The following is a 16548-nucleotide window of genomic DNA, read 5'->3' on the forward strand; positions in this document are numbered from 1 at the left end:
AACATTTCCTAAAATAGTTTGTAGACTTAAAGGAAAAGTTAGCTATGAGATTTTTCAAAAGCTTTACAACGGAATTATCTTTTGTTGTTGTTGTTGTTGTTGTTATTGCTATTTCTTGGGCCGCTCCCGCGGCATATGGAGGTTCCCAGGCTAGGGGTTGAATCGGAGCTGTAGCCACCGGCCTACGCCAGAGCCACAGCAACTCGGGATCCGAGCCGCGTCTGCAACCTACATCACAGCTCACGGCAACGCCAGATCGTTAACCCACTGAGCAAGGGCAGGAACTGAACCCGAAACCTCATGGTTCCTAGTCGGATTTGCTAACCACTGCGCCACGACGGGAACTCCGGAATTATCTTTTTTTCCCCTAAAGACTAAAAAGAACCCAATCATAGGTGGAAGATGGGGAAGACATCTAAACACATAGACAGTGCTCGCTTCGGCAGCACATATACTAAAATTGGAACGATACAGAGAAGATTAGCATGGCCCCTGCGCAAGGATGACATGCAAATTCGTGAAGCGTTCCATATTTTTAGTATTGACAATAAAAACAAAAATAAACAAATGGGACCTAATCAAACTTCAAAGTTTCTGCACAGCAAAGGAAACCCTAAACAAAATGAAAAGACAACTCACAGAATGGGAGAAAATCTTTGCAAGTGAATCGACTGACAAGGGATTGACCTCCAAAGTTTACAAACAACTTCTGCAGCTCCATACCAAAAAAACAAACAACCCCATCAAAAAATGGGCAGAAGATCTAAACAGACAGTTCTCCAAAGAAGACATACAGATGGCTGAGAAACACATGAAAAGATGTTCAACATCACTCATTATCACAGAAACGCAAATCAAAACCACGATGAGGTACCACCTTACACCAGCCAGAAGGGCCATCATCAAAAAGTCTACAAACAATTAATGCTGGAAAGGGTGTGGAGAAAACGGAACACTAGTGCACTGTTGGGATTATAAATTGGTGCAACCACTGTGGAAAGCAGTATGGAGATTCCTCAGAAAACTAAACATAGAACTACCATTTGATCCAACAATCCCACTCCTGGGCATCTATCCAGAGAAAACCACGACTCGCAAAGACACATGTACTCCGATGTTCATTGCAGCACTCTTTTCAATAGCCAAGACATGGAAACAAGCTAAATGTCCATCGACAGAGGAGTGGATCAAGAAGATGTGGTACAAATACACAATGCAATATTACTCGGCCATTAAAAAGAACAAAATACTGGCATTCTTAGCAACATGGATCGACCTAGAAACTATCATGCTAAGTGAAGTCAGCCCCATACAATGAGACACCAACATCAAATGCTTTCACTGACATGTGGAATCTGAAAAAAGGACATACTAAACTTTGCAGAACAGATGCTGACTCACAGACACTGAAAAACTTATGGTCTCCAGAGGAGACATTTTGGGGGGTGGGGGGATGTGCTTGGGCTGTGGGATGGAAATCCTGTGAAATCAGATTGTTATGATCATTATACAACTACAGATGTGATAAATTCATTTGAGTAATAAAAAAAGTAATTAAAAAATAAATAAAATAAAATAGATAGGTAAGAAGACCTACTGTATAGCACAGGGAAACCTACTCAATACTATGTAATAACCTATATGGGAAAAGAATCTGAAAAAGAAAAGATGCATGTGTAACTAATTTTCTTTGATGTACACATGAACTAATACAACTTTGTAAGTCAACTATACTCTAATAAAATTTAAAAATTAAAAAAATTTTAAAAATTTAAAAAATAAACACACAGACACACACCACATACAACCCACCTCCTGTTGGTGTTACCTACTTCTCTTTGATTGTTAGGACAATAAGCTCGTCTTTTTTCTTTTGGATACCACTGCCTTCAAGTGAGAAATTTGGAGAAATGTGCAAATATAAAACGCAACTCAACTTCATTAAGTATGGACATAAAATAGATCTAACTCACCTGAATTTCCAGATAAAAGAACAAAAGCCTTCATTTAATAAACACAGAAAATATTTTAAAGCAGGGATCAGCAAACTTTTTCTTAAAACTCCAAACAGTAAATATCTTGGGATTTTCAGGGCAGAGGAGGGTCCATTCATAAGCATTCAACTCAGTCTTTGTAGCACAAAAGCAGTTATAGAAAATACATGAATGGGGGGGGCATGGCTATGGTCCCATAAAACTTTATTTACAGAAACACATGACCACCCAATTGGCCTGCTCTGTTGTAAAGCATATCTCCTATTTATGCATCCAGTTAAGGTTAGAAGATGAAGGTGAAAAGGAATAGGAAGGAAAACATAGTAAGTGAAAAAACTGAAATGAAAGAGGAAGAGCCAAGTGAAGAGGCGGAGGGAGAATGCAAGAAGGGTAGTGATTTGAACCTAAGGAGAAGATTATTACCACACAGAAATTTAAAAAGAAAAAAAAGGAAAATACAGAGGAAGAGAGACAAAGAGATGAACAGAAACGGCACAGAAGCAGAAAATCTATTTCTACTATTGTCACTGGGCCACAAAGAAAAATGCCAGGGGGTCTTTTGTAGACTAAAGCACTTACAACTAAACTAAGAAGTAAATAATGTTTGACTCACAGCTTTACATTTTTATTTAAAATTTTTTTTTAAGTTATATGCAAGAAAAACAGAGTAAAGGAATGCAAAAAGGGAGGTGCAAAAGATTACCAGATGGGGGCAGGACAGGGTAGAGACAACTGGGGGAGGAGGGGGGATGGTAAAAAGCAAAGGGCAAACTTTTCCTGTCTTCTCAGCCTCTGCTCTCCAATTTAAAGGGCCAAGTTTGACTTGCAACCCTCTGGGCTTGCTGGAGATTTCCTGGAAATAATACTTAGCTGGCACGTGCCCAGCAGTGACATGGCAGCTGTACCCTCCCCCCAAGCCCTCTCACCCATCCCAAACCTAAGTGGTCTCAGCCTATCAACCAGCTGCCTTTCCAGAAACTGCTCACTGTCAAATTCCTCCCTGGCACTGTGAGCTCAGTGTGGACACTGATCTTCAACAACAAGGGTGGAAAAATCAAGCCGGGGTCAATTTCCACATCCATTGGTCACACCTTAGCATTTTCTTTCAATTAAGAATTACACCAAAAGGACCTCCAGACCTAGGGGTCTTCTGGTACTTTAGTTCTAATGGCTCAACTATACTCTTCAGGTCTGATCTTTTAAATCTCAAAACTTGAGATGTGAGTGTGAGAAGGCAGAATAAAGGGATCATAACCACTGGGCAGGAGTACATGTAAACCATCTCTCCATCAAGCCGGGTCTCCCACTCTCCACCCTTTCCATTTCTTCCTCTAGCTCTCTTTCTCTCCTCCAGAGAGACCATCCAACAGCTTCTTCTCAAGCCATACCTGGCTTCAAATAACACATTCAGGAAGTTCTTCTTTGCATTTAACCCCAATCCCTTCTGCTACAGTTAAAACCTGCTTCGTCCGTGGGAGATTTGGAACAGCTGGTTCCCATTCTCTTTACGGCAACTCTTCATAAAGATTCACAGGCTTATAAAGGATGACCATTTACCAGCTTTACCCAATGCTTACAGCTGCCTTTAGCATTTTCCAAGAACATGTTACTGTACTGTTATCAATAACCAATTGCCTAATCTGTGGAGAGCTTACCCATTTAGCCAATTTCTACAGCTGAACAAAAATAACAGCCCCTATCCAATTACTCGAGGGATTACCTGCACTAGTAAATACCTAAGCTTTGTGAAGAGAGTATTTGAAGTTTGGTAGAGCGCAAAGACTGGTCCTAGAGCAGAATGCTTATGGCTGAGTAGGGAAGCATGTAGGAATGATGGCTTTTTGGCCAAACGCCTAACGCTCTGTTCAAGGGTATCACCTCTTTATGTGAGCAATATGAGGCATTTTAGAATTCGGACAAATAGCACCCAATGTTGGCCTCCCACTGAAATTCGTACTTCTGTCTTCCCCCCATCACATATCTCAAACTGTTTCTTCTCTAAAGCATTTAAAAAAAAATACTACTAAAATAAAAATTTTTTAAAAACCCTGGAGCAATACAAAAGATCTTCAGCTGACTTTTAGGAGCAAACAACATATGTTCTTGAACATCTGTGCTTTTCCCAAGTTATTTTTTTCCATTATTGTCAAGAGAAAAGAAGTTTAGAGGAATGTTTCTCCACAGAGGCACAAGTCTGTAATACTCCCTGTTGATTACATATAAAAGACACAAAATATTAGTTTATTAAAAGCAGCTTCAACCATTGCTGTACAAAGCAGTTCTCTGATGGAACAGATTTATGAAGTAACAGCTGAAAGGTATGCAGATCACAAGATACATGACAAATGTACTTTATTACACGGATCAGAAATACCATATGTACTAGCAGTTACTGTACAGTGATACACAACACCCAACTAAGACTATTTAAAGGTTTTGCTGATATTGAAAACTATAAAGACACAATATGAAAGAGAGAAAGTGTTTCATAAGATAGCATAATGCCAAGACAAATCATCACTCTAGGAAATTAAATACACTGTGCATATTATAAACTTAATGTATTATAAAACTACGCCACTCTTTAAATTAAAATGCGAAGGACTTTACCCCATTCATTGTTTAAAGCAGATGTTTATAACGTTTTTCCATACTTTAAAGTGGAACTTAGTGGAATGAATACCAGGCTTAACGACATTAACAAATTCAAGGAGACTTCAAATTCTTTTATTTCCACCAAAAAGATACTTAAGTCTGCAATCATGGAGTGCCAAAAGGCTATATAGAAGGGCAAAATAAGCACAATATGCTTCAAAGTGACCCTTCCTGCAAGGTACTTCTTAGCTGGAAAGGCTCTCGCCAGCTTTCTCCTGAAATTTCAAGTATAATGTTTGAGTCCATTCTGCTACATTCCAACCCAGTGCCTGTCCAGCCTGAGCTGACAGGATAGTCCTCCCAAGGCTGTTTATTCTACATCCCAACATCTTGGTTAAAAGATTCTTCCTTAGATTGAATCAAAATCTGTCTCTGAAGCTTCCCATCAGGGCTACTCATTCTACACTCTGGGACAGCCTTGCTCACTACTCAATAGTTGCATAGCTTTGAGCAAGTTTATTTACCTCTTCAAAGCTGTTTTCTCCCCTGCAAATAGGGATAATAATGAAGAGTATTGATCCCACAGTATTGTTTTAAGGATTAAACAAAATAATACAAGTCAGGCGTTTAGCACAGTAAGCATTCTCTAAATGGTGATTGTTGTTACTACAATTCTAGCAAACGAGCCCTATTTGACATCACATCCTATTTCTAGATGACTCTTGGCATCCAACTGTGTAAAGGTTAAGGGTTTTTGTAAGCAGGCAAACTGGCACTGGTCCTCCTGCTGCCTGACGGGAACCCTGGGAACAACAGAGTGGCCTCAGCCTCGCATGAGGTCAGTTTCTGCTGCAATGGCATTTTTATATTCCGACAAATACAGGGGAAAAGCATTATATTTTGTGCCTAGCATGAATTTGATATTTGCATTTTGTTTTTGTTTTTGCTTTTTAGGGTCACACCTGCAGCATACGGAAAGTCCCAGGAGAGGGGTCGAATTGGAGCTACAGCTGCAGGTCTACACCACAGCCATAGCAATGCCAGATCCGAGCCACTTCTGTGACCTACACCACAGCTCATAGCAACGCCACATCTTTAACCCACTGAGCGAGGCCAGGGATCAAACCCATGTCCTCATGGATTCTAGTCAGATTCCTTACAGCTAAGCCATGACAGGAATTCCCCTAGCATGAATTTGAATCACTCTGCCAGGTGGCATCAGGAGTTAGTCACTTAGCTAGTAAGCTTAGTCAGCAGCCCACCATCTGCATCTCAATTGCAGTATTTATAAATTTGGAAATGCTTTGAGATCTCTTCAGATTCCTATTTATTTTATTTTGTGGTTAGCACTTCATTACCCCAACACACCACCAGCCTTCATCATCACCACCAGTCGATTTCAGATATTTAAATCAAATCATTTATAGCGAGTTACTTTTTTTTCCAACTCCTAAAAATCATATCCCAAATATACTGATCATTTTTAAAATATTCAGATTCCCTCATAACCAAATATATTCTGCTGCATATATAGTCTAGGCAGCAACATGTAAACTAGTGGGGGGAAATGTATCTACAACATGACATTAGAAAAAAAGATGTAGACAAAACTACATGATTATACCTTAAAGCTTTAATTGCAGTTCACATTTCTTCTCTGATTAGCAGCTTGGGTAACACTGAATGTGCACTCCACCTTTAGGATGGGGTCTGCCCATTCTAAAGGAGTCCTACTTAAGGAACTCCACTCTGGTATAGGCCTAGAGATTTGAGAAGGGGGTCTAGAAATCATTTCTCTACTGAAACTTGCTCTTTATCTGAACCTGAGCCCACAAAATGGGTTGAACCCCCCAAAAAATGAACCCAAAATAGATATTCTACCCTAAAACGACCTCTTTTTCTTAGCAAGAATTTGCACATCCTTAAGAGACAGAATGGCACTGTAAGAAGAGGGGCTCTGGAGCTTGACCTGTCTGAATCTGAATCCCAACTATATGGGCTGTGTACCTCAGTTTTCCCTGGTATAGAGTACCAAACTCATAGGACTGCTGGGAAGATTAAATGAGTTAATATTTTGATTGAAGAGTTTAGGATTAAATAATTTAGACCGAGGCCTGATCTGCAAAGCAACCAATAAACAAAAGCAATTTTGATTATCCTCAGATAACTTTTAAATTTAACTTCTTAAAAAAAATAAATAAATGTCATGTTCCATTCCTACGTTGATTAGCCCAGTCAGTTTAACTCCAAAAAATGATTTGGTGCTTAGCTTGAGCTCCATCTGGTGGTTTTACAGAATCCTCAGAAAAACATCAAATAAAGAGATGACCAATTTTACAAAGATAATCACTTGAGAGATTAAAGGACTATGCAATACTTCTTAATTTATATCTTTAGGAAAAGAGCAACAAATTGATCATATGCTGCACTCATTTTGGAAGCCTGATCTAAATTTCCCACCAAAATTTGGAGGTGGGAACAGTCGTGCTGGCCACACAGTTCAGGAATTCAGTGACCTTAGAGGCCCCCGTAACAACACATGCAGGACAGCTTCTCTTTAATAGACACTTTGACAGAGGCCATAGGACACCTGAGAACATGTTTTCTGATAGTAAAGCATTTTGACTTCTGATTTTATTAACTTTTAAGTTAAATCCTAACTGTACAAACTTCCTGACTAGATAAATGTGACCATCCTAACATTAAGAGGCCCTTGATGAAAGCTCAAAGCTACTATTGGAATCAAATTAGAGATTGTCAGCCTCAGAAAACATGAAGACATCCCTGGCATTGGCCTCTGACATCAACTTAAAGAGAATCTAACAAAAACCTACCTGACAATCCTGACAAATTTTAAATAAGCACCAAGTGTGTAACATCACTGATGTAGACAATTCCTACGATGGGGGGAAACAAAAAAGGTAAATAACTAACTGGTATATTTAGGCTGGTATTGTCTGGCTTAATTGGATAACATTAGCAAGTTTTGATTTCATGAGCAAACGTTTATGTACTTGCCTTTTTCTCACAAACTTTCATTTGCTGTTCTTAACAAAACTAAAAGGCAAAAAAGGCCATGAACTTTTTTGAACTTTCCAACTCACATCTTCTATTCAGCTTAAGTATTTAAAAATAATCCATTTTTGGTTAACTAAACACTGGGTAAATTGAGAAAAGTCAACTATATAAAATACTAAGATTTTATTGGCATTAAATCTCAAATTCAAACCTCCTAAACGATTTGGGTTGTGTTCTATTTATCTCTGTATTCCATATTGTGTCCCAGCCTTGTGTGCCCAGTACAAAATTTGTGTTCTGATGACTAGGTGGCCTCATTCTAATAGGTCTCACTTTTAACTTGGTTTTTCTCTGAAGCTAACAGCCTCTTCTGAGTAGATACCTGAGGCAGACACCTTGTTTTGTCCCCTGGGTCCCTAGCACCTGGGAAGGTAAATGGCACACAGCAGACACTCAAATATTTGCTGTTTCAATGAACATATAATGAAGGTTAATGTGATTACAGTGAAATGTCAGAAAGAAGGCTACGTTTAAATTGCTTAATTAAAAGTTAAATAACAGTAAACTGTAGCAAGACAGGTTTAACAAAACTTATTTCCTTATACCAGCATTTCCAACAGTATATTCTACTCTTCAGAAAACTAATTTCAAGGGCTCAAGTTTAAACATGTTTCTTTATTGCTAGATCTCTATAAGACCATTTAGGCATACCTCATTTCAGCGTGCTTCACACGTTACTTTTTTTTTTTTTTTGACAAATTGAAGGTTTGTGGCAACCCTATGTCAAACAAGTCTATCAGTGCTATTTATCCAACAGCATTATTACTTTTTTGGACAGCATTATTTTTTAAGTAAGGTATGTACATCGTTTATGATACAATGCTATTGCACACTTAATAGACTAGAGTATGATGTCAACATAATTTTTATATGCACTAGGCTGGGAAACCAAAAAACTTGTGTGGCCTATTTTATTGCAGCGGTCTGAAATTGAACCTGCAGTTATCTCTGAGATATGCCTGTACTAATACCAAGCTAAACATTTTTTTGAGTCTTCAAATATGTAGTATTTCCCAAATTGATGTGACCACGTCATGTTTTCTCACTATCCATCCAGAAAAGCTAATTCTGAGAACCATACTTTGAGAAGTGCTGCCTTATATTAAGCTACATAATATAAAAACTGAAAAACATTAAACTAGTTCCCAGGATGTCTTAATCTCTTGAAAAGATGGAGCACACTAATTTGTACATGTTATTATTCTATCTAAAAATTGAAGATTTTTTTAAAAAATGCAATGGAAGAATCTGGTCTTCTCTACCAGGAAACCTTAAGGATATATGAAAGAACGGATCTTTAAGATCCAGACAGAACATCTTTTATTCTGAATATATATAAGCTCAAAACTCCAAACAAGTACTGTTTATATGATCCACTGACATTCATACTTTCAAATGATATATAATAACTTACTTTAAATCTGAGTCGGCTCAAATTTGTCAGTATAATATCATGTTTTATCTTTACTAAGACCGAATTACAACCACATCAATACTTGAGAGTATTCTGATGTCTGATAATCCCTGCATACTGAATGGCATCCAATTAAAATATCAGTGTAGTCTTCATTCATCAAAGAAAATATTTTATTCAAGTTACCAAAACAAACTTGAGGAGTTATGTTGGGTTTGAACTGAAGAAAAAGGCCAAGTTAAAAAATGAAACAGTTTTCATTTGATGGAAGCTGAAATCAATGTATACATTCTAATCAAAGATCTGTCCCACGTGGCGTTTTTCATGTTTTTAAGTCTACCAGGCCAAACCCTTCGCTGCCTTCAAGGCTTTTGCTTTGCTTTTTCCCTTCTTTTTCTCTCGCTTTGCCTTCAGCCTTTTTCTTTGCCTCTGGTTCATCCATATGGGGTACTGTCCATGCTGGTCTAAAAGAGTCTTTTTGTTTCTCTTAATATCAGTTTCCATTTTCATGTCATCTGAATAAAAAAATGGAATAACTATTAATATTCACAAATGAAGAAACCATCTCATGAAAAAGCATACTAAATGCAACGAGGACATCAGATTTAAAAGTGGCATGAAACTACAAAAGCAGGAAAAAAATATCCCCTATTCGTGCAGTGGCCTTTGACTAACACTGGAAAAACTCTTTCCAGTACATTCAGTGGAAAAATATGCATGCTGCCATGTGTTCCCACAACATGAGACATAAAAAGCACCTGTGAGCAACTAGAGACGTCTACTTGTCACTAAGAAACTTTCTAAAGAATGCTATGATTGTCCTTCTTTGGAACAGTAAAGGTTAAACAGGAAACATTTAGAAGGTATGGGTTTGAATTACTGCGTTAGGGATAAGTGTATGGTTCCGAGCACATTTGAGTTATAAGGACACTTCTTAGATTAGGTGCTTTCTTGAGGGAAATAAAACAGTTGTGCCAATAAGAGGTGCACCCGCACTTCTAATGAACAGGCCTTAGAAGTAAATAAACTATAGGAATGAGTGACCACTTCCAATGAAGTGTACTTTGAAGATGTACAGCAGTAAGCAGCAAGCTTCGATGACAGAGAAGACCTGGATATACCCTGGGGCTGCCACACTTTCTTATCCTGGTCACACTCAAGCAGCCAGCTCTACCTGCAGCCATGCTGTAGTCCATCTATCACCAACCTCACCTATTGTGAAAGACATGTCCAGAACATCCCTTTCTGGGAACTTAGCAGGGTATACAGGTCTTCCATGATCTCTGCTACCTAACATTATAAATAATTCATTGATCTAGTTTACTTTCTATCTCCTACAATATGACGTAAATCCCATTAGGATGGAAGCCATCTCCGTTATTCATCATTGTTGCCTCAGTACCTAGACTAGTGCCTGGTATATATAAACCAGTCAATAACTGGTCGCCGAATGATTACTTAAGGTGCTATTCTAGGTTCTAGGGATACTAGTGGACCAAATAAGCTCCTTGCTCTCATCAAGTTCTCAATGTTCGGCTGAGGGGAGAATAAGAAAGCAAACTTCATCCTATGGTTAGAATCTTTTTAAATGGAAGTACTGGAACAGATTAAATAAAACCCGGTAGGCTATGATAAGCACATGGAAAGACAATGAGGTTATTTAAGTATGGGAACAGCATAAATGATTTCTGTTCTAAAAAGCTCATACTGGGTGATATGACCAAAATGAATCAAATGAACAAGAGTTGAAGAGAGAAGTAAAATGGCTACTGATGTGGTTCAGGCAAGAGATAATGGTCATTTAAAGCGAGAGCATGAAAGCAGGAGGAAAATGGATAGATTTCTGATGTATTTTGGAGACAGTCAAGAAGGTGTGCTAACACAGAGGGACCCAGAATCTGTCAAAATCAAATACAGGGAAACTGATCTTCAGGATAATAATATAAATGCAGAGAATTCACAAAATGGAACCAAGATCTTGCAAAAGTTAACTATCCTGTCTAGTTTCTGACTCCCATGTACCCTTCCAAGCGAGTGTGTCTAGCTTTGTCTACTCCTATAACACTATTTCTGAGACACTGAGGCTACTGTATAAGCACCAATGGCTCGTTCTGAATAATCCAAAACGTACCTATTCACTTGAAATAGCTTAGCACAGAATTTCTAATAGCACCTCCAAAGAATTATGTGGGCATGGCAGAAGGATTACAGAGAAGCAAGTATGGAAGACAGTGAAAAAGGAGAAAAGAGTCACAAAGGAAGTTGATACGATTTTTTATAAATGAAACACATAAACTCACCTGTTTCATCTTTCTCCACACATTGGGTTTTCTCTTGACAACGTTTAGGTTCCACCACGGTTGCTATTTCTTGAACATCTTTCATTAAAACATCACCACCTATTTTAAGAATATTTCTAAGTCTGCTCAGCTCCTTTGGGGCATTCTTTTTTCTCTTCTCAGCACGCATTTTCCTTTTCCACTTACTCCGTAAACTTTTAGCCATATTTTACCTGTAAAGTTAACAACAATAAATATTCAAAAGCAACTGTTTACTATCCAAAAAAAAAAAAAGACAAATCCTTGGAAAACCAGTCAAGAGGTCTCTCTACAGAACATGAACAAATAGAAAGGAAACTCTTCCCTCTGTTCATGACTTATAATAGCATAATGTGCAAATTATGTGGTGATCAACATGACAGATGGCATATACAGCCACTAAATAACAAATAAGAACACCAAACCATCCCCCCCCCAAGAAAGGGGGCGGGGAGTTCTCTGGTGGCACAGCAGGTTAAGGATCCAGTTTTGTAACTGCAGTGGCACTGGTCACTGCTGTGGCACGGGTTTGATTCCTGGCCTAGGAACTTCCATACACATCCCCCGGCCCCCAAAAGAACATCAAACTAAACTCCTCATGGCCACTGGGACACTGTAAGTCAAGCCAAATATTAAAGGTCCTAGAGTTTCCACACAAGATGAAAAAATTTAACTTCCCCCAAATGCAAAGAGCACTATCACCTTACATTTATGCAACAATTTCAAAAATCACAAAAAGTCTTATAAATCTTTCAACTGAATCTTGATTTCCCTAAACCTACAGAAGACCTCATCCACCTCAATCTTCCTCATTATCCACACCAGCAAGTCAATCTAGCAATTTTATTTTATTTTATTTTATTTTTGTCTTTTTGCCATTTCTTGGGCCACTCCCGTGGCATATGGAGGTTCCCAGGCTAGGGGTCTAATTGGAGCTGTAGCTGCCAGCCTACACCAGAGCTACAACAATGCGGGATCCGAGCCGCGTCTGCAACCTACACCACAGCTCATGGCAACGCCGGATTGTTAACCCACTGAGCAAGGGCAGGGATCGAAGCTGCAACCTCATGGTTCCTAGTCAGATTCGTTAACCACTGAGCCACGACAGGAACTCCCTGTCTTTCCTTTTCAATACATGTTACAATCTGACATTTTTAAATTTATTTTCTCTCATCCCTGGTGGACTGTGGGCTTCCAATGAGGAAAAGGGGCAGGACACAAAGGCTAGGTAAGGAAACAGGGCAGCTGTTGGGACGTGACAAAGACTGGCTGGAACCTCCTGAAACTAAGGGGGCTTTTGAGAACAGTCCAGTCATTGACGCTTTAGTTCATTATACCTTCGTTGTAATACTAAAAAATCATTCCCCCTTACACCATGACAGTTTCGAGGAGAAACAGAAAAAGGCCAAAAAGTGGGCAGTGGCCCAATTTCTGGGAAATGCCCATCCTTCTCTCATTCCAGAGCTTTTAAAAAACACTTAACCCATAAAAATATACGATCCCCGCTCCAGACGGCTCTCACTTTTCTGGACGACCTCCTGCCCTAGCCCATTTTCTGGGACCGTCTGCATTCTGCCTATGGGATGCGTATCCCTAAATAACCTTGCTTTCACTTTACTCTGGTTTGCTCTTGAATTCTTTCCTGATGGAAGCCAATAACCCTGACTGGCAGTCGGTCCTAAGGATCCCTGCAGGTCCCAGGACGTGACACTTCCCTTCTCCTGCAACACGACAAAGACAGGGGCTAAATACGTCCTATTCATCGCTGGATCTTCCAATGTATAGCCCTTTACACATAGTAAAGTTTAAACAAATATTTGTTGAACATATGACTGGTGGAGTAACATTTTTTGGATGCCAGCAATCACAAATTCACTCACTCTCCAGGGTACCCAAGCCCTGCGAGGGGCAGGGACAGAAGGGTGGCAACACACAACCTCGAGAGCCGAGGTTAACCTGACCGTGACTGAACGACTAAGGAAAGCCTCCACTTCCCACAGAGGACCGGGAAGCCCGAGGGCCATCACCAAGACCACGGCAGGCCCGATCCCTCCAGGAGGCCTGCGTCTCTAGGCCAGGCTCAAGCTTGCCCAAAAAGGGACTGAGCTTGAGAAGAGACGCTCTACTCGCAGCGGAATCGAGTCCCAAACCCCAAGCCCCACTGGAGTCAGGGGGTAAAGAACTCACCTGAGAAAGCGCAGGAACTTAGACGCCACACGCCACTCTCGCCGACCGGAAGTCCCTAAACTTCCGCCTTCCGGGCAGGCAGCTCCGCTGCACGCCGGGAGCCCAAATGCCCAGGATGGCCTGGAGAGGCGGGTTCTCTGGAGTCCGGGGCTGACGCACTTCCTGCCTTCAGGGCGAGTGGGGACGTAGTCTGTCTCCTCCTAGGTGGGTTGTAAAGTCGGACTTAAAGCGGGGGAACCCCGGCTGGGGATCCGGCTCCAGCGAGACCTGCTTTCCGGACGGGGGCGGGGCAACCCCTAGACTAATCCTAGGAGGGGTCCCTGCCAGATGACCTCCCTTGTTGCCTGTCCAACAGAGAGGTGAGAGCCTGCCTTTAGAACTCACCTCTCGCCTCACACCTCGCATCACGTCGTGTGTTCTAGAAGCCGAATTAAGATTGTTACAGAAACTGTAGAAACATGGCAGCAGAAGGAGACAAAGGGCACTCAGGAATGTGGCAAAGCAAGGTTTATTCAGCACCAGTGTGGGCTCAGAGGAGTCACCTCCAGAGTCTGAGCACCAGGTCCTTGTTCTCAGCAACTTTTATACCCTACTGGGTCTTGTTTTTCCCATGTAAGGAGCTGGGACCTCCCCCTTCCCTGAACGGACTGTGTTCCTAACTGATAATCGTTTGGAGCAGATTAGCTGGTGAGCAGAATTGAACAGGCACTCTGCTGCTTTTCAGACAAGGAGGGGGATTATGTCTTATAGTTAAATCTCCTGCTTCAGGATCCTCTTTATTTTATGTAGTCCTTAAATTTCCCCAATCTCAGGTGATGGTCCCACAGTTGTATGTCAAAACTTGTCAAATTGTATCCTTTAAGTATGTGTAACTAGTTGTATATCAGTTATACCTTAAAGCTATTAGGCAAAACAACCCCTTTCCCGTCCAAAGACAAGTTCAGAGGATAAAATGATCAAACTAATTCAGATATTCCCATAATGTATACCAGACACAATGTAAGCCTTGGGACAGATGAATTAGGTGACGGACACATTGATGACAAACAACTTGACTAGTTGTTTTTATTATAATTTTACATATGCTCCTAAAACATTGGCTTCAGAACCAGGCAGGTCAGTGGGATTTATGGTTCTAACCCTTCCTTGTGAGTAGTATGAGTAATATCTCAGAGCCTGGATTTCCTTATCTATAGAATGAAGCTGGTAATCCTAGATAGGGGATATAAGAGCCCAACAAATGGTCACACATCATTTTTACAAAAATTTCAGATATGCACAGGACTATTTGTAAGCAGTATTTTCTAGATATTTACAATATATACCAATAAATAGTCTGAATTGTCTTTAATCATGGCTTAGTAAACTCCTGTCTGGTTACTAGTAGAGTTTACTGAAACAATTTATGGGTACTTTTTTCTTTAAATTTGCGTCCTTGAAGAAAGTGTGCATCATGTGGAAATTACCAAACTCAGAATTCAGCAAGTGTTTTGTTAGTTTTTTTTTTTTTTAAACAGGGTGAAAAACGCTTATAACATGTAGTGTGTGTGTGTCTGTGTGTGTGTTTAAAAGCATGCTTGTTGGGGGGTGGGGGATGCACTGGGGCTTTAGGATGGAAATGCTATAAAATTGGGTTGTGATGATCGTGTACAATTATAAATGTAATAAAATTCATTGAGTAATTTTTAAAAATAAAAATAAAAGCATGCTTGAAAAACCTTTCTTTAAAGGGGAAATTGTTTCTATACAGCAAGTGGATTCCTATTTTATAAGTTAACCATATATTAGATCTTAGCCATCTCTGCCAAAAATACATGTTCACATTGTATTTTAAATTTCAGATAGCCCCAAATTGACTGCATCTTGCTTAACAAACCAAGCTGAGACTTTTGAATAGAAACTTGGCACCAGAAAAGAGAAAAAAATTATTATGAAAATGTCATGGTGTTAAATACATGCCACATTCTGCATTATTGATGCTTTAAAAGACTGAATCCTAGATTGCATTATTGAAGGGAAAAAATTTTTTTTCAATTTTTGTTCCTCACCAGTTTGTATAAAAGCAGTTCTAACCAAATAAATGGCCTTGGTATGTTTTAAAATCCTTAATTTATTCCCTCATTCATGTATTTGAGAATGCATTCTGTAAACGGTACTATACTGGGTATACAAAGATGATGGGAACTAAACTACTGTCTTGAGGCAACTTTAACCCCTTATGTGGAGGAGGGACAAGGCTTAACTGGACATTGCTTCAGGTCCATCACAGAGCTAGAAAGAGCCTATGGGACTGGAGGTACAGTGGGTAGCACTCCACCCCCAAAAGGAAGCAGAATGATTCTCCATTTCAAAGTCATGCTACACTACCGGCACCAGCTAATCAGGCCTCTATGGTCAGGTCTCACCCACGAAACTCCTGAACTAAACAATCACTTAGTAAGAACTAGTTAAGACTTGTGGGACTGGGATGGTGACTCCATGTTGCGCAGGCACTAGGTGATGGGGACTTCCAAGCAAAGCCTTACAAAGATGAATAAGCAAAAGATACCTAACTTCTCAGCTGCTCCAAAAAGGCCTGCAGCTGGCTGCTGACACCACTAATCCCCAGAAGTGGATCAAGTGGGTAACAGCCAGAAAAGAAATGAAAGTAGGCAGACAGAGCCCACTGCATTTCTTTCCCCAAATTACATCCAGTAAAAACAGTTCTCAGATTCCGCTCTTTCCTGTTTTCCTTCTATTACTCTAAGTCTTGTTAATTCTGTTTTTATTTGTTTGTTTTGGTCTTTTTAGTGCCAAACCCGTGGCATATGAAGGTTCCCAGGCTAGGGTTCTAATCGGAGCTGTAGCTGCTGGCCTACAGCACAGCTACAGCAATACCAGATCCGAGCCACATCTGCGACCTACACCACAGCTCACAGCAACACTGGATCCTTAACCCACTGAGCAAAGCCAGGGATCAAAC

At 40.1% G+C, this 16548-nt stretch overlaps 1 protein-coding gene and 1 non-coding gene across 2 annotated transcripts; one reads left to right on the top strand and one right to left on the bottom strand.

The window, feature by feature from the left end:
• The first annotated feature begins 430 nt into the window (after positions 1-430).
• LOC125131898 (U6 spliceosomal RNA) lies at positions 431-537 on the top strand. Its single transcript, XR_007136073.1, has one exon. It is a non-coding gene; the product is annotated as a U6 spliceosomal RNA (small nuclear RNA).
• An 8699-nt stretch (positions 538-9236) lies between these two features.
• LLPH (LLP homolog, long-term synaptic facilitation factor) lies at positions 9237-13685 on the bottom strand. The gene is made up of 3 exons (XM_047787138.1): positions 13587-13685; positions 11382-11593; positions 9237-9596 (listed from the first exon to the last, which is right to left on the bottom strand). Exons 2-3 carry the CDS (start codon positions 11584-11586, stop codon positions 9418-9420), a joined length of 384 nt encoding a protein of 127 aa, XP_047643094.1. The 5' UTR covers positions 11587-11593; positions 13587-13685; the 3' UTR covers positions 9237-9417.
• Positions 13686-16548: the final 2863 nt, after the last annotated feature.

Source organism: Phacochoerus africanus, chromosome 7 (assembly GCF_016906955.1).
Source record: "Phacochoerus africanus isolate WHEZ1 chromosome 7, ROS_Pafr_v1, whole genome shotgun sequence".
NCBI lineage: Eukaryota > Metazoa > Chordata > Mammalia > Artiodactyla > Suidae > Phacochoerus > Phacochoerus africanus.

What these genes read in the sequence shown, in the direction of transcription:
- LLPH (XM_047787138.1), bottom strand. Translation starts at nt 11,586, where the DNA reads ATGGCTAAAAGTTTACGGAGTAAGTGGAAAAGGAAAATGCGTGCTGAG. An exon ending in TGTGGAGAAAGATGAAACAG is followed by an intron (nt 9,597 to 11,381) that starts GTGAGTTTATGT and finishes TTTTTTATTCAG; the next exon opens with ATGACATGAAAATGGAAACT.